The sequence below is a fragment of the Ricinus communis genome, chromosome 8, assembly GCF_019578655.1.
Source record: "Ricinus communis isolate WT05 ecotype wild-type chromosome 8, ASM1957865v1, whole genome shotgun sequence".
Lineage (NCBI taxonomy): Eukaryota > Viridiplantae > Streptophyta > Magnoliopsida > Malpighiales > Euphorbiaceae > Ricinus > Ricinus communis.
This window is the reverse complement of record NC_063263.1, coordinates 9,673,985-9,695,158: the sequence shown is the minus strand read 5'-3', so window position 1 is coordinate 9,695,158 and position 21,174 is coordinate 9,673,985. Positions and strand designations below refer to the sequence as shown.

General features: G+C 31.6%; 2 protein-coding genes and 1 non-coding gene across 6 annotated transcripts; 2 read left to right on the top strand and 1 right to left on the bottom strand.

The window, feature by feature from the left end:
• Positions 1-624: 624 nt before the first annotated feature.
• LOC8282725 (DNA-repair protein XRCC1) lies at positions 625-5,030 on the bottom strand. 4 transcript variants are annotated; one of them, XM_015718345.3, is made up of 8 exons: positions 4,903-5,030; positions 4,346-4,642; positions 4,043-4,231; positions 3,323-3,434; positions 2,322-2,407; positions 1,999-2,109; positions 1,566-1,652; positions 625-1,308 (listed from the first exon to the last, which is right to left on the bottom strand). In XM_015718345.3, the coding sequence occupies exons 2-8, from the start codon at positions 4,565-4,567 to the stop codon at positions 976-978; spliced, it is 1,140 nt and encodes a 379-aa protein (XP_015573831.2). In that variant the 5' UTR covers positions 4,568-4,642; positions 4,903-5,030; the 3' UTR covers positions 625-975. The 4 variants fall into 4 exon arrangements, with proteins under 4 accessions (XP_015573831.2, XP_025012833.2, XP_002517520.2 ...); XM_025157065.2 differs by having other exon boundaries at positions 2,360-2,418; positions 4,346-4,631; positions 4,903-5,016; XM_002517474.4 differs by having other exon boundaries at positions 4,346-4,631; positions 4,903-5,016.
• A 689-nt stretch (positions 5,031-5,719) lies between these two features.
• TRNAS-AGA lies at positions 5,720-5,801 on the top strand. Its single transcript has one exon. It is a non-coding gene; the product is annotated as a tRNA-Ser (tRNA).
• Positions 5,802-10,722: 4,921 nt separating this feature from the next.
• Positions 10,723-19,016, top strand: LOC8271334 (centromere protein C). The gene is made up of 13 exons (XM_015718341.3): positions 10,723-11,032; positions 11,633-11,850; positions 11,967-12,055; positions 12,155-12,257; positions 12,393-12,649; positions 12,752-13,527; positions 13,618-13,717; positions 14,895-15,004; positions 16,514-16,622; positions 16,995-17,092; positions 17,608-17,716; positions 17,829-17,936; positions 18,451-19,016. Exons 1-13 carry the CDS (start codon positions 10,889-10,891, stop codon positions 18,576-18,578), a joined length of 2,349 nt encoding a protein of 782 aa, XP_015573827.2. The 5' UTR covers positions 10,723-10,888; the 3' UTR covers positions 18,579-19,016.
• Positions 19,017-21,174: the final 2,158 nt, after the last annotated feature.

The window sequence follows — 21,174 nt, the reverse complement described above, 5'->3', positions numbered from 1 at the left end:
TCATTACGTTTAATATTTTATAGACTTTTAGCACATGATCAAAGACCAAGCGTCGAAAATTAAGATTTCGAATTCGAATGTCTCATTTTTAAATATGGTAATTTATTTCTTCTCTCCTAGCACTATAATATATTAACATGCTACCCATATCTACCGATAAAAAAAAATGATATATGAAGACAAAAAGCAAAAAGAAAAAGCTGTGGTAGAAATATCGAAATCAGAAATGTGCCATCACGAACAAGGAAGTTTTCAGAATCATCTGCCTCTTTTTTTCAAGGATGAAGAATCTCTATCTGTCTGTAGCAATTGCTTCACTATCCCAAGTAACCTCAAAAATCAAAGACGAATAAAGGACTAACATTCTCTGAAGATATATATATATACCTTTGGCATATGCTTGCTCAAAAATCTGAACTTGGATACAATAATACAAATAGATCAGCGTATCTATGACCTTGAAATAGACCGCAAAACAAAATCCACATGTCCATATAAAAGTAGCAATATGCATATAATACCACTCACAACCAGATGCTGGACCAGCAAATCATATGCAAATTAATGGTCCACTCCACATTAAAGATCACTGAGGCAAAAGGAAAAGAAAAGGAGTGATAACAATTAACTAAAATACCTGTCAAAATTCAACTAGCTCATAAATGGAAATCAAGCAATGCAGCAATTCTATGTTAGAACTGCCAATACTGAAACAGCATATTAACTAATCTAAAAGGCTCAGGGAAAAAAAAAAAGAGTTGAACTCCCTACTTAGTCAATACATCAATTTCACCAACAGTCCAGCCCCTCCGTTTCCCTCTCCTTTTTCTTGGTCAATCAGTAACTTAGCATACCCCCTAAGCCTATACACAGATGGAGAAACTCTAAATTTGATAAGCTATTTCTTTGATTGTTCTTGATCTTCTAAAAAGGAATATCAAACATTCTGAGATTGAGATAATATGAGAACATGTATCATTTTCCAAGCTTAGAGGCTACATTATTGTAAGCAAGGTCAATTTCTTCCTCTGTCATCTCAACTGTTTCGTCACTGTCATAATCTGCTCCATTGGATCTCCCATTGCCACCGCTCTCATTTTCATCATTCTTCAGTCTTTTGGTCTTCAGCTTAGAATCATCATTAACATTGCTAAGCTCTGCCTCATATATTTGTTTAAATGCCTTGGCCTGTTTGCAGAGATCTTCCTTCGATAGACAGGCTGCACTATTTCCAGCATCTACAAGCTTTATCAGCTCCTCAACAGCATGAGGAACAATATTCCACTGCTCGACTATTTTCCGGACATCCTAAGCAGCCAAGTGAAAAATAAATTTCAGAGCAGCTTTTGCAGCATTATTAAATTAGATTGGAGTGGTTACTCCTTACCAAGAAGAAGTAATTAAATATTTGAGCAAAATATAACTATACGTTTGTTAGTTCATCAACGAGAAATTCAATATCAGTATAAGGTGTGCAAGCATACTGAAGTAGGTACTAATGCAAATTACAAAAATAACTTCCAACAAAATTGAAGAGCAAAACAGGGCATATAAAAACCATATACCTGATCCTGTTCAAGGGAATCTACAGCATCTTGCAAGCAAATGATGATCCCTCCAGCAGCTATTTGTTTTATTTCAGTTGGCTCTGGCTGTTTATAATGACAGAAAATAACAAGAGGTTCATACTATAGATACTACGCAGCCTATATGCAATAAAGAAAAGATATGTAATAGGGTTCATATCTCCTTCCTTTTCCTTATATAACCAGACATTCTAATTTATTACAATCAGCAACAAAGATATTTACGAAGAAAAGGAAGAACAAGATCAAGAAAACCTGAATATATATTTATATTCACAAGGTTAGATTCTGGCAGATTTTGCCCAAGTACACATGACCTCCTAGAAGCTTAATCGGATCAAAATAAAAGCAATTAGCAATGCTATCTGTAATAGATAGGATTAAGCCATAGTGACTATCAGGTGCAACTTACCTTTTCTTCTTGACTCTCCAGCCATGAGATTGTCCTATTGAGATCATCAGTAGCCCATTCCTTCACTTGAGAAGGGGAAAAGTGCCCTTTAGCAGGATTTGATGCTCTGGTCTGTGAAATATATGGCACATAGAAGCATTTATTAATAGATGTAAGATGTAGCAAGAAAGTAGATATAACATCTATATACATATACATTTACATACACCCAGTTTAAGCCTCTCATCACGGGAGGATGGGAGAGTGATATAATAAAATTCCACTATAATGCTAGGGGGAGAAAACTATCAGTATCCATTTGTAAACTAATCATTCACGATAACCTTTGAGGAAGAAAAACCAGATGATTTTGAATGTGAACCTCTCTGAACTTGTTTCTCAGATTTTCTAGGTGAGCATGGCTTTTGATCTGCAAACATTCTTTGTATTCAGAAGATAGACTTGTTATCAAGATTAAAAGACAAGAAAGTTCCAAAGTTTAATACATGAATTTAATAATCTAAAAAGTAAATGTCAGACTACACTTTGAAAGCTAATTTTTGGTCAAGAAACAGATCAAGTCACATGTGGCTACAGATCCTGATAAGAAATAATATGAGTCCACAGACCAAGTCAAATTTCAATGGTGTTCAAAAATCATCACTAGAAGAGTTAGCCAGTGATTAATCACTAACTCTCAGAAAGTTACAAGCTATATATTATCAGCATTAATAAATCAGAAAATAGTAGAGCATGGCAATCAAAGTAATTCATTTGACCTTGGGCGTTGACATATCATGTCTGCAACTTCCAGAGAATTACTTAGACGTTAAAAAAAAAAACACATGTAAGAGGAAAGGCAGTATATCTCTCCGGAATATATATGTTTATCAAAAACATGCCAGTACATAGGTATAAATTAGGTCTAATTTGAATAAAATGCAATACATAGGGCAACCTTCGCAGGAGAAAAATATGCTACTAAATTTTTTAAGAATTCAATTAATAATAGCAATTAGCAAGGCAATCACCAATACTATCAATTTATGGATACATAAGCAAATATTGTCATCTGCAACAGTCATGAGCAATGTTATAACAAGTGAGAAGGTAAATGAAGTTTGTTCACCGTTTGACCAGATGCCGAAGGTGTGCAGGTAGGGGCTATGCTTGGTCATAAACATATACTGCTATAATACTAACCAAATATGGAGGCAAGGAGGAGGGAGGAATATAGACACTAAATACGATGAATTGAGAACATTCATCATGCGTGATAGGTAAAGAGAGTATCTGGATACTAAAAAAAAAAAGAAAAGAATACAAGGAACATTAAGATGCTTACCACAACCGCCTGTTATATTATTAATGTTTGCCCGCCATGGTTTCCCAGCATGCATCAAGTAACTATCAATTTCGACAAGTTTCTTCTGGCTGTAACATTCTAATATCCATTCCTGGGGCAAACGAACTAGATATAATCAGATTGTCAGTAGCATAGATATTCATACACCAATGTAACAACATAAAATCTTAGAGTGGTATTTGATTCTATGGAACATGCCACTGAAGATTGAAAAGAAGGAACACAATGACATTAGGACAAAAATAGAGACCAAGTGAAATGCTGAGTGATCTACATAACACAGTGACAAAAATCTTGCAGTTGTCTATGCTTTTAGAGCAACTCTAGATTTGTCTACTCCAATAACTTGAATGTTAGATAGTTAAAAATGATGGGAAGGATAATAGAAGCCATGCCAGTAAAGAGAAATTGACATTTCATGATGTTCAAGCTTGTTAAGAGGATGTTGAGAATGAAATATTAGAGTAACCAGTAACCTGTACTGTCATAACCACATAGTTGCACTGAACCAAGTTTTATTTAATTAATATCTAGATCTATGCCATCAAGAACCACTTACAGAAGCAAAGAAATTTAAAGTTATAAACAGCTTGGATATAAAAGATACTTGAAAAAACAAATTTAGCTTGTCAACTATATTAAACTTATCCATCCTATTGGTTTCTTTTGCAAAATCTTGATAAAAAACAAGAGGAGAACCTTTTTAACAATTGTTCCATTATCAGCCTCAACTTGTCGAAACTTAGGAGTATTGGAATACGCACAAACCAAGAGAGTACACTCAGGACTCCAGTCCGGTCGATACTCTGCTCCCATTTCCAGAGCCTGGGACCTCAATGTTGCGCGCTCTGGATTAACAAACCCCGACAATACAAACACTACTCCATCCTGTCCAAATAAAAATCCATAACATCAGAACCCATCACTAACAAAAGCTCATATAAAACACACACACAAAAAAGAAAAAGAATAATCAAATTTCAAAATTTAAATAGTAAATACCATAAGTTTGGAAAAGTTTGTCGAACTTGAATCAGGACCCTTAGATTTTCTGCCACCAACGGTTTCCTTGGAAGGGCTATTATGTTGTTTGGTTTCCTCATGTTCACCAGAGCTAGTTGGCTTCTTTCCACTAGATTTAGTCTCATTGTCTCTTGGACTCATCCAAGAAGGAAGATTTCGCTTTCTGTTACTCCCTTCTTGAGTTGGCTTTACATTATACATTTCCGAAAAAAGAAAAATCTCGAGAAATTCCCAAAAGAAAAATGCCTTCACTCCAAAAACAAAACTGCAGATGTACTATTACAAGTTCAAAAACAAAATAAACAAAAAAAGAAACAGAAGAAGCATAATTAACAAAGTATTACAAAAGGTCCATCAATCAAGAGTCGTTTCATTAAAAAAAAAAAAATTATTGGATTAAATAGAATATATGCGAATTAACAGTGTCTTTATTTACATACAGTCGCTTGCACTGTCAAATTAGAGTAAAGATTATAGCGAGAGCACCAGCAAAACCAAGTTGAAAAGTAAATAAAAGTAAACAAGCGCAGCTTTACCTAAATTCCTATTAGCTAATTCTTCTGTTGCGTTTTCCTTTTTCCCAAACTCAGAGATGGCCATGCAATTGTTTATTCATAGAGAAATAAACAAACAGAAAAGTCGAGGGTTGGAGACAATTTTTCCCATTTTTAACTTCTAATTTTTCATTTTTATAAACAATTTATAAAACGTGTTTATTTTTTAAAAAAGTATTTTTTATTTAAATAATATTTTAAATATAGATATAGAAAACTCTTTATCTTTATTAAAACAAAATAATTTTTATATAAAAAATATATGAAACTTGTTTAAAAAATTTTAGCTAAATTTTAAAAACATAAAAATTACTTTTTATTTTTATTTTAAAAATAATATTAAATTAATATAATTTTTGTTTTTAATAAAAAATTTATAGACAGTAAATTCTCGATGATATATTATATAAAAATAATTTTATATAGTAATAGAAAATAACAGTTAAAATCTTAATTATAAATATGAATATATTTTTTATTATAGTAAATTATAATTATTTAAATTTTATTTTAAAAATATCTATATTATATATATATATATATATATATATATATATATTAATTTTGAAAGAATACACATTACATTATATTATATTTTATGCTACTATATTATTATTTCTATCATCAATTTTATTTTGTAATATTATATTTTATTATAATTTCTATTATTTATTAAAATATTAAATTTAAAAAAGTAACTCCAATCTCAACGCATGGAATCAATGACTATCTGCTGAAGAAAGACCCTGCAGTTGAAAATTTCTATATATATTTTGATTCGAAATATGTGAGCAAGAAGGTGGACGTGCCGGAGTGGTTATCGGGCATGACTAGAAATCATGTGGGCTCTGCCCGCGCAGGTTCGAATCCTGCCGTTCACGCTTTTCCTCATTTTGTTTCTATTTTGACTTGAGCCTTTTCCATTTTTTTTCGAGAAAGCATATTTTTATGAATATGAGATATATATAAAAGTGCGAAAATGAAGAAAAGACGAATAAGTTTATCAAAAGAACCTTATAATTAGTATTGTTAAAATTGATTAATTTAATTTTTTTATTAATTTAATAGAAAAGATAATATATAATAATAGTATAAGGATAAAATTTATATAAAAATAGGACAATATAAAATTATAAAAATTACTTTTACTAATTTAATAAAAAAATAATATATAAACAGTATTAGAATAAAATTCATATAGAAATAGGACACTACAATATTAAAAATAATTCTATTTAAAAAATAAAAAATTAACAGAAAATTAGATACCAAATTTAATATATTGAATCAAATTTACTTAAATATAAAAAAGTAAGTATGTATCTATATAAATGTGTGCACACAAAAAGACAAATGAAGAAAAATAAAAGTAATATGCCATGTATTAACTAATAACAAAAGAAATTTGATTTCGAAATCAATAGAAAATCTAAAATTTTTGTTCTTAAAAGGAAAATAAATAATATAAATATTAAATTATTTGAGATTTATAGTATTGATAATACTTTTTAGTCATTTACATTATTTTATTTTGATCATTTAGAAGAATATTCCATCGAGAAATAATCTAACATTCTTTTACTAATATATTATATTACTATAATAATAAACATGGATATATATTTTACAATAAAATATATCATTTTAATATAATAATAATAATAATAATAATAATAATAATAATAATAATATATCTAAGATGATTTATGGAATAATAAATATTAGACATGTTCAATTGGTTATCGGGGTGAATTTAAATTATATCTTATGAAATTATATAAAATTTATATCCTCATTCAGTTAGATTTAATAATTATTTTATCATATACAAGCCTAACTACTATTAAATAAAAGAAAATGATTTTAATTTTAATTTAATGGATTATAAGTATTTAAGTAGAAACTAATTGCCTAACAGTCTAGCTACTCAAGTAATATTAAATAATCAGTTTCAATTATAATTTAATTTATAAGAAATTGTATAAAAAATTATAATTAAGGTAGAACCGCTAAAGTAATTATATAATAAATATATATTTTTTAAAAAGTATAGACTTTTCATATCATTAAAAACTGAATCATTGATATTTATTGAATGAAAAACCAAACTATTTAAGAGAAATAAAATCAGTACTAAAATTATATGATAAGATACTAATAAAATTATATTCTGGTCATAGAAAAATTTTAAGTAATTTAAATTGAACAGATATGTAGATATTGACTATCGAATAAGTTATATGATCAATTCAAAGTTTGAAAAGATACTTAAATAACGTTAATAATTTACATAAAATCTTATATTTATTTTGTCCAAAAATAAAGAAATTGAGTCAATATTTTAGAATGTTGATTCAATTATAAATTTTACTTAAAATAAATAAAATCATAAAAGTAATTTATATTATATTTGCTAATAACGAATTTCATCCATAAAAATTCTTTCAATTTGTGCATTAGGAATTTGTATCAAGTAGAATATATATATATATATATATATATATATATATAAAGGGGATGGTACTGTAAGTGCCATCTTTAGAAAAAAACTGAAGAATCTTCATCTTCCTCTCCGTCCATCTTTCAAGCATCAATGATATAACCAGTCCCATCTCTAAAATCTGAAAAAGGTCTTCCAGTACATGCATTTTCACCTTCCGGACGCTATATCTATCCAGCCAAAATCAATGGTCACTTTATTTGGGATATAGATCCTTCAAAATGTGACCCAGGATGCAACTGTGCAAAAGAAGTGCTAAATTGGCAAACTTCCAATGCTCTAGCCCAGAACACGCACCTAAAAAAGATCGATGGCAAGTTAAACCAAACCTTACATTTCTCGCAAAAGCTAGATCAGAAGTTGGACACCTTCTCCCAAGAAGTACTCCAGTTGTATTCCTCCTTAACCTCCAAATACCAAGCTCTGGATAAAGAGCTTCGAACACCCCAACCAATTACACGAGCCTTCACTCAAAGGAAAAGAAAATTACGAGACTTAAAAAGCAGATTGATCAAATTGAATATAACCTTAGAAAATATCAGTCTTTTATGGTCCCTTCATTCACATTTGCAACCTCAACATCTTCTGCGATAGCCCCCTCATATTACTCTGCATTTCCTTTCCTTCCACAGCCAGAGCAAAAAGAAACTCTTTACCCACCTTTTGATACTTTTTCACACCTCTATCAAAAAACTCCACACCCCAACAAAAGAAGGCTTTGCATCATACAGTCTTGAAAGGCATTATATTGCCAGACCAATCTCTAATCAACCCCTGTGATTCTAATTCTGATTCTTCTTCTAATACCTCTGGAATGGCTGATATAACAGAAATACTCACGAATACCTCTACTACTGAATCTTCTCCAGAAGCAGTAGAGCCTGAAGATGGCATAGATAATGCAGAGTCATAATTTGTTCCTACTGGAACCCCACACCCAAGGTCAAAATCCACAACTGGAACAGAACTTTGGTTCACTTTTGATGATCTGCCTCTATTAAGATGGAGAGATAAACTTTCTGAATTTTTGGCATGGATTGATCTCCAGATGACCTTTGAAGGCGCCACACTCAAAAAGGTTCTTGCTGAATTTGTGACAAGATTTACAAGCAGTTTAAGGGATTGGTTTCAGTTGCAGCCTGAATACACCAGGCTCCAATTTGTAACTTTGCCAACTCCATCAGCTGCAGTCACAGTTCTCCATAATTAGTTCCTTAGAAGCTTTGATCTCATTATACGACAACAGAAACAAGAATATTTTAATCGAAAATGTTGTTCGTTAAAAATCAAGGATCTTGAAAGACGTTACTCTGCAATGTCCAAATTGTATTATGTCATACGCTAAAATATACTTTCATCACTTCATTACCATATGAGATCCAACCAGAAGTCAATAATATGATCGCCGCAACAAAGAAGCCGGTTACCTTAATTACTCTTGGAGAAATATGGCAGTTTACGCTCTCCTCTATCAAGAGACTATGTGACCAACAAGAATTATTCAGGAGACTATCTCAACGAGATTTGATTGTTCAAAAGACCTGCAACAAAAGTCACCTCAAGATTAAATGTAAGTCCTCCAATTGTGTTTGCTCCAGCCACAAGAAGAAGACGAGACATCATTTTTAAAAATATCCTCATAATAGAAGCAATGAGTTCAGAAAGAAAAGGCCATAGACTAAGAGGTTTAGATATTTCCAAAAAAAGAAAAATCGGAGAAACAAATCAGACAGATGCTACATTTGCCGGAAAAAGGGCCATTATGCTAAAGATTGTCCTCAAAATCTAGAAAATGCAGCAAGAATGATCTAGCAAGTTAGTATGTCCATATCTCTACGAGATTCATTTGAACAAGACATAGAGTCTCTCTTATCAGAACAAGATGATCTCACTCCAGAAAGCCTATTTGGAATAGAGGAAAAGCATTTAGATTCCACCGATTCCTCGGAAGAATCCTCTTCATACTATGATGTTGATACGATTCCAATCTTAATTATCAGTCACCCTACAAAAGATGAAAATGACATACTAGCAAATATGATGCAATATCCTTTCTCTCCATCACCAATTCTCCAATTATTTCAACTTGCTACTAAGGTACCTCCAGTATCTTATGTTCCTATACAAGTATTACCTTCAAAGTATTCAAAGCCTATCTCAGTCATAGCCTTCTTTGACACCGGAGCTCAAAGAAGCATGATGAATTCTGATGTTCTCCCATCTGAGCACTGGAAATCTCACATCCAATTTTTCAGAGCAACAAATGGCCAGACTTTCAAGACTACCTTGGTCACGAAACAAAAAATCGGGATACAGTTCTTTGCTAACTGTGTGGTGTGGACATACATCATCGGCTCAGACCTCCCAAATAAAGACCTCTTGATAGATTTTAATGGTATAAAAACTCTTTCAATTTATATGTATTTTTATTGTGAAATAGCACCAGTTTCTACTTACTGACAAAATATTAATATTAGTGTAAAACTAATTTGAATTATGAGAATATTGAGTTTAATTATTTAAAAATTAACTCAATTAATGCATTTATAGATATAAATGACTTTATTAGTCTTCAAAAATAAAATTTAGATAAATCAGTTATAATTTAAGAATTATACAACTTTATATTAATAGTATTTATTATTCTAGATTTAGTAGTTATTTTATTTTATATTATAATATATATATATATATATATATATATATATATATATATATATATATATATATATATATATATATATATATATATCAAAAGAAAACTGTATAGTGTATAACCACTATTTTATCAATCATCTTAACAAGTTTGGTTACTAGTATATTTGATTTGTGAAATAATTAAAAAATAAATTAGTTATTTTATGTGGAATAGGTATTTAAGATTTTAATTTAGAGAATTATTATATGATAAATTTTTCAATTTTATAAAATAATTATTCTACAATAAATTATAAAAATAAATATTTCATACTTTTTAAAAAATAATATTTTTATAATTATTTTTCTTAAATTTATTTTATATTATTTTATATTATCACTCTTATTTCTACTGTGTTCACCCGCTCAATAATATTACCGACTATATATATTAATATATAATATTTAGTTATAATTTTAGATAAAAATAATGAATTTAAATCAGAAATTAAATAGTAAAATAAAAATTATTTCTCAATAAAGATCGTATATTTAATTATTTTATTAAACGGGAATTATAATTCTACTTCGTAAATATCTTATTTCATGAATCAAACCATGGCAATTTAAGACAAAGTAAGTTCACGAAGGATCCGCCCACAAAAGTACTGTTCATTCAAAATGCCAAGGATGGGGTCATCTAAAAAATAACAATAAAGAAAATAAAAGAAAAACACTCCCGCTTTGCTCACACTTTCGAATTCGCAAGTCTCTCTCTGTCGCTGTACTGTACACAACCACTACACTCTGCAGTTTCTCAAAGAAAAAGAAATGGCGGATCTAGAAGATCCATTGAAAGACTACAACGGACTCTCTCTATTCCCTCAAACTTTCTCTTCTCTGTCCCTTCCTAACCCTCCTCCTCCTCCGTCCACTCACGATCCTCTCTGCCTCCATAATTTCCTCAATTCCCTCGTATGCGTTTTACTCACAAATTTCTCTTTTTGTTCATTTATTTATTTTTTTCTAATTTTCTGCTAAAGCAAGTAGCTGCGATTTTTTTAATTGCCTTGCTGCTTCACTTCTATCTACACAGGAGATTAAATTATAGGTTTTAGTAGTTCTGATTTTCGGGGTTTATATAGTTGATGCGGTAATTATATTTTTAGTGTGTTTGTAAAGTAAATAATGAAACAATTGAATTCTTAGTCAATTCTTGTTATTAGGAAGTAAAAACCCGTAGTTGTTAGAATTCATTTCTCTCATCTCTCAAAGGATAAAGCATTTTTCGAAGGAAATGAATTCATGTTATAACTGACATGCTTTTGCAAGAATTCCAGTCAAAGAAAATTATTGAAATTGGCTTTCAGATGTTAATTGTAATAGCTTTATAACGTATAACGAAAGCTTAAAAAATAAATGAAAAGTAATGATTTAGGCTGAGTTTTGTTGACGAGAGAATGCTATGGAATTACGAAATTAGACTGTTTCTATGGACTCTTTTAAATGGTTTTTTTTGCCCCACTTTATTTTATTTTGCAATTATTAACTTATGTTATCGTTGTTAAATTTCAGCCTGTTCGGAATCAGGATAAGCTTATAAAGGAGGCAGAACGCATTTTAAAAAACAATGAAGAAGTTTCAAACCCTAAAATGGCCTATACTGTAGTCTCAGAAGATAATAACAGTGAAGTTGTTGCTGCTGAAAACGCTGTGATATATCCACGGGGACAAAGGCCTGGATTAGATAGAAAGCGACCTCGACCTCGATTTGCTTTGCTTCCAAATATAAGGTAAAAAAAGCTTATTTATTTACTTATTACTAGATAAAATACAGAAAGTAAAGCTAATGGTGGTACTGCATTCTATATTAAAGTATGTTATGTAATGTTATGCATTTATTTGACAGACAACCTAATGTGAATTTGGAGCCAACTTTGGACTTTGATAAACTGAAAGACCCAGAGGAGTTTTTCTCGGCTTTTGATCGGCTTGAGAGTGAGTTGAACTTCTTGTTGTTAGGTTTATGAATTTATGTTATGGAATAAATAGTTTTGTAGATCGAGAGTTGCTTATATTGTTACAATTGTTGCTTAGATGCTAAAAAGGAAATAGCCAAACAGACAGGCCGTGCTTTTACAGATTTTGATCACTACAATGTATTCAACGTCCCACGGTCTCAACGACCTGGAATTGAAGGGTATGATCGTTCTTTTGTTATTATTATCTAATTCCTGGTTTTGCATTACTTATATGGCATACCCTTTTTCTAGGTATTTTTTGGATTTTTTAAGAACTTCTTATCTTCTTGATGTCATATCTTTTAAAATATCAGGAGATCTAGGACAGCAAAATATAAACATCTGTATCCAAGCATGACCTGCCAAGAACTTTCTGAAATGGATATTCTATCTAATAATGCCTCACAACAAGAAATAGGATATACTGCATCTGAACAAACACAACCAGCAAATGTAGCATCACAGGAATTGGAGCAAGCAGATGATGCATCACAACGAACAAAATTAGCAGATGATGCATCACAAAAAAAAAAATCAGCAGATGCCGCATTTGAAAAAATGGAACTAACGGGTAAGTGGATGCTGATTCGGTAAGATTAATTAATTATAACTGATTCTCTCTCTCTCCCTTGAAGATCTGGCCTGCTGTACCATTGATAATTATTCTATGTAGGTTCAATACTCAAGGTTGAGAACAGGGTAAATAAACTTCTGGATGATTTGCTTGCTTCTGAAGAGCTAGCAGGGGATGGGGCAATCGGTCTATTACAGGAGAGGTTACATATTAAACCTCTTCACATCGAAAAGCTAAACCTTCCTGAGCTGCAAGATATCCAAAGGATAGATTTTAAGGCTTCTGGAGTAAACTTGCCAAAATCTAGGAATATATTTTCGGACATAACCCATTTAATGAGAGGGACAAGGAGTAAAACTCCAACGAAGATGAAGAATGCAGAAAGTACTGCTAACTTTGGCTCACCTACTCCACCAAAAAGTCCACTCGCTTCATTATTATTATTGAAGAAGCGTATATTTCAATCAAATCCATCAAATGATCCATTTTCAGCAGATGATATTGACCAATCACCAACAAGAAATGCTTCTCATGTTGAAAACATCACTAAAAATTCTGATCCAGTTGGTGTGGAGAAGATGTTGGACATGTCTGGCAATTTGAACCCTCAAATAAATGAAGAAAATGATGGTTTAGTTGGTAGCATGAGTTCAACTAAGGTGGCAATTGAAGATTTTACCAGCCTATTTAAGAAACATGCGGATGAAAATTTAACGAGTCTTGGTACTGATGGTGAGATTAGCCCCAGGGAAACCAGTCCAGTATTAGACAATAATAATGTTGGTATGGATGATGAAGTCATAAATGAGAACTTAAGTGAGGCTAATGCTGGTTTAAACCTTCAGACGGACAGACCGGATGAATTGGAGGACATGGTGAGTTTTCTTCTCTTGTTTGCATTTTGAGATTTGCATGATTTAGGATATCTTCAATTTCTGACATTGTGAGCTTTTGCAACAATATAGACGGCAGATGTGCTGCAGGAAACTGTGACTTATGCACAGCCTGATCAGGAAACAGATAACTTTGCAGTGGAAGCATTAAAAAGCATTCAGAATAAGCTTGGTATAATCATTTCTCTCTTAACTTAATGTGAAATTCTGCTCAGATACAATTTATAAAACCTTAAATGATTTTTAGTTGGAATTTGCTACCATATGTCATGGCAGTATGGGATTTTTGGTGAAGTAATACTACTTGGAGGGAGCCACAAACCCTTTAAAACTTCTTGGAACATTTAGGTCTTGTGCCTTTTAATCTATTTGCACCTTTACATGTTGATTGGAAATCTGAGTTGGCCAATGCCTGAACACGACCTGGAATAGTGCAAACATGTACCCATATCCAACCACAAGGAGCAGAATAATTGACTGATTTAATAATACAACTACCAAAAGGGGCAGAATAGAAATTAGTTTGAAAGAGGGGAACCAGGAAGTGCAGCTTCTGCTGTCCTAATAGAAGAAAAGGACACAATCAAGTCATTAATTAGTTTAGCATCACCTGGTTGATTTCCAGTCCTCTGCTTGTATAGCAGGCAACAACAAAGGAACTCAGGAAATATAACTTCACTAAGCTTCTCAAATTTACATCTACATCCACTGGTAGGTTTTGTACACTTGATGCTTATGAAGAGTGAAGAAATTGAGCAATCTGGTAAGTGGATGCCTATTTGGAAATAAGGTTATTCAACTCTAAATTGATGGTTCTCTCTCTGTCTCTATGTCTCTGTGTTTGTGTGCATCCTTCCTCTAACCTACTATGCAAATTGCAAGCATTATTTTCAGGTTGGTTCATGGTCAAGTGCAAAGAATAGGTTACTAGTTAGTTGATATTCAAGTTAGGTTATTAGAAATTTGGATGGATTTCTTCCTCATGCTGCTGAAAAACTTTATGGGGGTGTAGCAGTTGCTACATTACATGACCCACTCTAGAACCCTTGGCATAGATGTTTCTGGAACGGCTGTTTGCAAAATGAACTATAAACTCTATGTTAATATGCTTTAGTTCTCCTTTATTAACTGCTTTTCTCTAAAGCAACTCTAAAAAAAATAAATAAAATTGGTGATTTTGTTTTCAGTTATGAAGTCACAAGCTTCAACTACATGCTTGCAAGGCAAAAGGAATTAAGATGTTGGCATCACATAGTTACTTCTGCACTGATTTTTAATGTTCTCGCCTTTTTTCCTTTGGATGTGTTTAGTCAACTCAACTGATGGTTATGCTTTGCTCTTCCTGGTAGGTCAATCAAATCCTGCAGCCAATGCTGAACATGCAGCAGGTAGATGCCCTGAAATTCATGATGGTGCTCCAGAACAACCTGAAGGGAGTGCTTTGGAACAGCATAATGAGGTTTACATTTTTCTTGTTTGTTCTTTTATTTTTATTTGACATTTGGTGTTTGTCTGCTTAAAATATTGGTTACACATTTGTTAGTGAGATTCATCTAACTTGAGAATCATAGGGCCTGTTTACTTATAGAGAACTTTTTTCCATTTTCATTTTCTAGTTTTTAAGGAAAATGAAAACTTTTCATTTTCGTAGAAAATTTGTAAAACATGTTTTACTTTATAAAAAATATTTTGTTTTGTATTTAGGTAACATTTTAAGTATAAATGGTAGACTTGAAATAAATAAAGTGAAAATTCCTTGTCTTCATTTGGAAACAAGTGACTTCTTATATAAAGAAAAACACAGAAAACATGTTAAACTTGTCTTAAAAAGTTTTTCAAAGTTTAGTTATAATTTTGAAAACATAAAAAACTGTTTTCTATTTTCATTTTAGAAAAATAGTACAAGTAAACACAAAGCTCTATTTTCTGTTTTCATTTGAAAAGTTTTCTAGGAAACTGACATAGTTTTCTATAAGTAAACAGGCCCATAGCTTTCTGTCAGCTGGAACAGTTCTAATTTTTATACCATTATCTCATTGCTCTCAAGTTTTTGGCGTCCTTTAGTCTTTTTGGTGGACATCTATACTTAGTCTAGAGAACTTGCATAGCACTTCATGCAAGTTAAATAGTTTGAAAAGATCAAATAATTCCATCTTGAACTCCATAATCATCATATGCAACTTGTTTAACAACTGGCATTAGCCAACTTCTTACTTCAAGATAAGTGATTTAAATGAACAGAGCAGTATGCTCATCTGCTATTCCATCTAGTCCATGGTAGCTGTTACTTAAAACATGTTTTGTATATCTGGATTTCAGTAGATTATACAATGAAGTTGGTAACTAGAACAGACTATTAATTAATGGTCGGAGTTGTTTCTATCTGCTCTATTAGCTGAAAGAATCAACTGAACTGATGAGAAATTTGATGGTTTGATGACTCTTAACTTATTATGTATGTGGTCATCCCAATCTTGATAGATCTTCTGTAAAAACAGAAATAAAGCAATCAAAATGCTGTGAATCTCCATGATGGAAATAGTCAGAATGTATTGCTGCATATAGTGTTGTGTCGCTCATCAAAAATACTTTGCCAACTTGTATTTTAAGGATGTCCTCACCATTTATATTTATGGTCGTAAACATGTCTGCTAGTTTTAGTGTAATGTGTAGCTATGACATCAATTCTTGATTTATGCAAGATTGCTTCATTTATGGTTAACTAACTGCACACTTTGTGAGAGTTTACTCTCTGGATAGATAGAGAGAATTGACATTGTTTGTGAATTACACATGCATAATGAGAGCTGTTTCCCCTTTGATAATCTGCTTTTACATTACTCACAGGCTGCATAGGAAAAGAAAACAGTAAAATGAAGGAGTGAACTACTACATTGTAGAAATTAAATTATTTCTTTTGTGCTTAGCTTTTCTTCAATGCAGTATTTGTTTCTATTTTGTGCAACAGGGAATTCAAGGACCTACTGTGGTATCGATTAACAAGCAAAGAAAAGCAAAATTACATCCACCTAAAAGACTATATAAGAAAGCTCCCTCCAGAAGACAGAGCCTTGCAGGTGCTATCCATTGCATCTCCTCTGCTTTTCTTCATATGTGATCCAAGTTATTGCTGGAGTAATTGATGTGTTGTCTTCTGCTGTATTACATTTAAAAAATTATGATAAAAAATTATGATACAAAGTACTTTTGCACTTATGATTAATTATATTGTGCAAAATAAACCATGTGTTGCCTAATACTTGGTAATGTCATTTTACGAATTATAGTACAAAATCTGTTGATATTAGTGCTTATGAAGTGTCGAGCATGAGTTTTATAGTTCTAAGTAATGGCAGTTTATCACATGGTGGCAGTACTTATTTCAATTTGTCATTGACCTGATATTGTGCCATTTTTGTTTCTTTTGTTTTTTTTTTTTTTTCCGATAGCTGCTATGGTTGAAAACCAAGTAATGGATGGGTGCCCTGAATACCAGGACAGTGCTCGAGAACAAAACCAAGGCACTGCTGAAGAACAATACAATGAGGTCCATTTTTTTTCTTGTTAATTCTATGTGATATGGTGTATCTGGTCTATTTATCTAAATATTTTGGATACACAACAACATTTGGGGTATGGGCATATGTGGAATCCAGGTACTGATGCCTTCTCACCAGTAGGTTGAACTTCTACATATGCAAACTTCTAATTAGATAATTGTATTGCCAAGTTACTGACATCTTCAATAAGGAGGCTATAGACTGGGTGATAGTGATAGTGATCATATGTAATTTGTGCTACTTTCAAACATTTTGAGTATGTTGGTTGTCATTAACCCATTTGATGTTTGATAATTAATGTGTTTTTGGAACTGGTTCAAATCTTCATTATATGATCCTATTTGACAACATGATGTGAACTGATTGCAATTTAATGTTAATGTTTATACAAATATTAAAATTTTCTTGGTTGGTCTTAATCCTGCCTGGCTTCTCTTTCACATGGTAGTATACGATTTGGCCTTTTATGTGAAATGTGTTGCTATCATCCTTTCTGCAACAGAAAATTCAAGAATCTTCTATGATATCCATTGATGAGCAAACCAGAGAAAAATCACATCCCAAGAAAGAACGCAAGAGAAAAGCTTTCTCTACGAGGCAAAGCCTTGCAGGTTCTTACTGATGCATTAAACTTTACATCATCTATTGTGCTTCTACCGCTGTTGCTATGTGCAACTGGCACGTGTTTTAAATATTTCTGCTGATAGACTTTCTTCTTTGTAGGCTTTGGAATGTCATTAGATACTGGGGTAAGACGAAGCACCAGGATCAAGTCAAGACCTTTGGAGTACTGGAAAGGGGAAAGATTTTTATATGGACGCATTCATGAGAGTGAGTTCTTTCTTCTATGGATTTATGAAATGCAAAGTAATTTAATTTTTGACAGAGATGTATTATTTTTTATTGGAGTGCTTTGAAATCTTTCCACTCAAGTTGCTCTGGAAATTGGTTTCTTTACTTTTATTACCCGGGTAACTACCATGTAATCAAGATCTTTTATGAGATGTATACCCTGTCATTGTTATTGTTTTCAAACGGAACGTTTAACCAAATCAAATAATATAAGAAAATAAATTCAACAATAGACTTTTGTAATGCACAAACGTTTGCAAGATGAAAAGGATTTAATTGTTTCTTCGAAAGATGATAATAACAAAATGTAGATATTGTTTGGACCATTAACTTGTAGTTATCTTTGAAGACATAATAAAATGTGTGTTTGTGCCCCAAACTTTCATGGTTATCATTGACAATACTTTCTTGTGAAGAACACTTTGGATATTATCTTTCTGTGATTTTGGTTTCTGAACAGATGAATTTTAATTAAATCTTATCCATGGTGCAGGTTTGGCTACTGTAATTGGGATTAAGTATGCGTCTCCAGTAAAAGATAATGGATCACCCGTCCTGAAGGTGAAATCTTTTGTCTCTGATGAATACAAAGGTCTGGTTGAACAAGCTTCTCTCTATTGAGGTTGTGACTGTAGTGTTTATGGACCGAGTTGGACAATGCCGATATGTATTCAAAAGAGTTTCATGTTCACTCACTCATCATGACTGCATTTCCTAGTCATTTATATGCCCTGTTCCATGAAATCCCTCACTTGGGATGGATGTTCAGAATATGGTTGTCTGAAGAATGGTTCTATCCTACACATCTTGTGTATTCTTATTCTCTCCAAAACTAGAGTTGGCTTAGTTGTTTTCTTGGAGTTCAAAAAGATGTTAGCCATTAGTAGTAGCACCCTGTATTAGTTTCTCTGGTGAAATATTAGTTGAAACTTCACTCTGAAATGACTGTTAAGTTGGATGGATGTAATCATCGCTGTGCCTGTACTATTGACTATTAAGGTAAGCATGTAATTAATTACCTTGTTCTGGCTTGGCGAAAGCAAGCTTGGCTTTTTATCATTCAGTTCAAGCTAACTTGGAAATTTGACAAATAGGTAAGGCCACTTCTCTTTTTGACTCTTTGAATACTACATAGATTTCTACCGTAGGTCCTTTTTATCTCACTGACCTGCTTCAGTTTCCTGACATCTCCATCTCCATGTTGCTAGTGTCCATATCTCCACTTGCACTTTACATGAGATAAGATGTCTTTAGTTCTCTTTTAACCCTTTTTTCAAATCCTGCATACATACACTCAGAGTCAAATATTATGTATAATACATCCAAGCAACTTCTAATCCTTTCAATTTAGTCCTCCAAAAAGTCCAGTTCTTTGCTGAAATTCTTTGCTCATAAAGAGATAACGGCCATTGTACTAATTCTAATCAATAAAAAAATGTGTAGAGAAGAAAAGAAAAACTCAAGCCTTAGAAAAGTCAAATGTAGAGATAAAAAGAAGGTAAGGCACTATTGTTAATGTTGTTATAGAAGGATTCAATCGTCATTTTGACAATTAAAGCTCTTTCAAATTAAGCTGAAGTTTTTAGAATCTTTGTATCTTCAAGAGGACTATGAGATGAGTATGTAGTTTCTGATAAATGGGAGGAAAAGAATTAACAAGTTCTTCATGGCCTTTTAAACTCCTGTCATATCACCTCTAAAACTCTCCTCAACAAAGTTGCATAATAATCTCATGAGCCTATAGATCAGAAAATATATATATATATATATAGAAAACTAACAGAAAAAGAATGGGCAAAAACCAACAGAATTACAATTAAAAAATGAAATATATTCACAAGGAAAAGAGTTGGATAACCCCTCACGGAGCTTTCCCGGAATAAGGACAGGGTAGAGAGAATCTTAGTTTGAGGATATTTATGAAAGCACTTTTCACAATTTCTAAGGATTCATTGATTTGGCCATGCCTTTCAAAATCAATAATTTCTTCTTATCCTATCAAACATAACTATTCAATGCATTCATACACTAAAAAGCAATGTGTATTTCATACACCATCTGGCATTTAATTTTCTTTTTCCTGTGGACCGAAAAATTGATAGTTTTTTTTTTATTACTCCAAAATTTAATTAATAGTTTAGTTAGCAATTATTGGGAATATCTTTTATTCATTATCATAAATATTATTATACAAATTTAATTTAATGATTTTTACTTTCAAATGCATAACAAAATCATTTAGATATAAAATTAATTCAAAAATTTATACTTTTATTCCGCGCATAAATTAAAAATCGACTGCCAAATTGGATGGAGAGAATGTAATTTTATAAAAAAACAAGCTATTGACTAATAAAATTCAAGGATGAGGTAATTACAACCCTAATTTAATTAAAAGCTTTGTGTGATGATAGGAATTTGGGTGAGCATATAATTGTGTGACTAAACATAACAATGATATGAAAGGTATTGACATTCCATGTGCTTGCAATAGTTTGACTATGATAACAAATTAATGTCATATTTAATTAGGACAAACATTCAAGACTTAAAGTCTATGGTTCATTGTAGAGTTTTACATTTCCTGGCGGCTTTGATGTTTTCATCTTGCTATCTCTAGTCACTGATTCATAGCCAAATGTATTTTCCAGGCTTGCGTACAAAAATTTCTGTTCTTAAAAAAATAAAAAAGGAAAAAAATAAGAGTATGTTTTTTTTTTCTTTTATTTCTTCTGGAATTAAATTAATAGCAATATAATTGTACAAAATTATATGGTTTTACCATAATGATAAAAATAAGAAATTAATGGAGGAATATATACAAATCATTCTTTTACTTTTGCATTTCATATAATGAGTTTCAGAGTTTTCTTTAAATTACAAATAAAGAGACGGGACTCAAACTTGAAAATTTAGATTAATTTGTCAGAATAATTTTCAGCATTGTACTATATTTATATATTTAACTATTTTTGAATACCTGATTGCTAATATAGTCTATAAACGAGATTTTATGTCAAAAATATCTATAAACAAACATATTATACACATACTTTGACTATATATAAAAGATCGATACATATTAACAGATTTTTTAAAATATTCTCTTTAGTTTTTATAATTTATATGAAGTATTTTTTCATCCATTGTGAAAAGTTTAAATATTTTATAATTTTTGTAAAATATCTCTTTACCTCCTCCAAAATTTTCCAGAAAA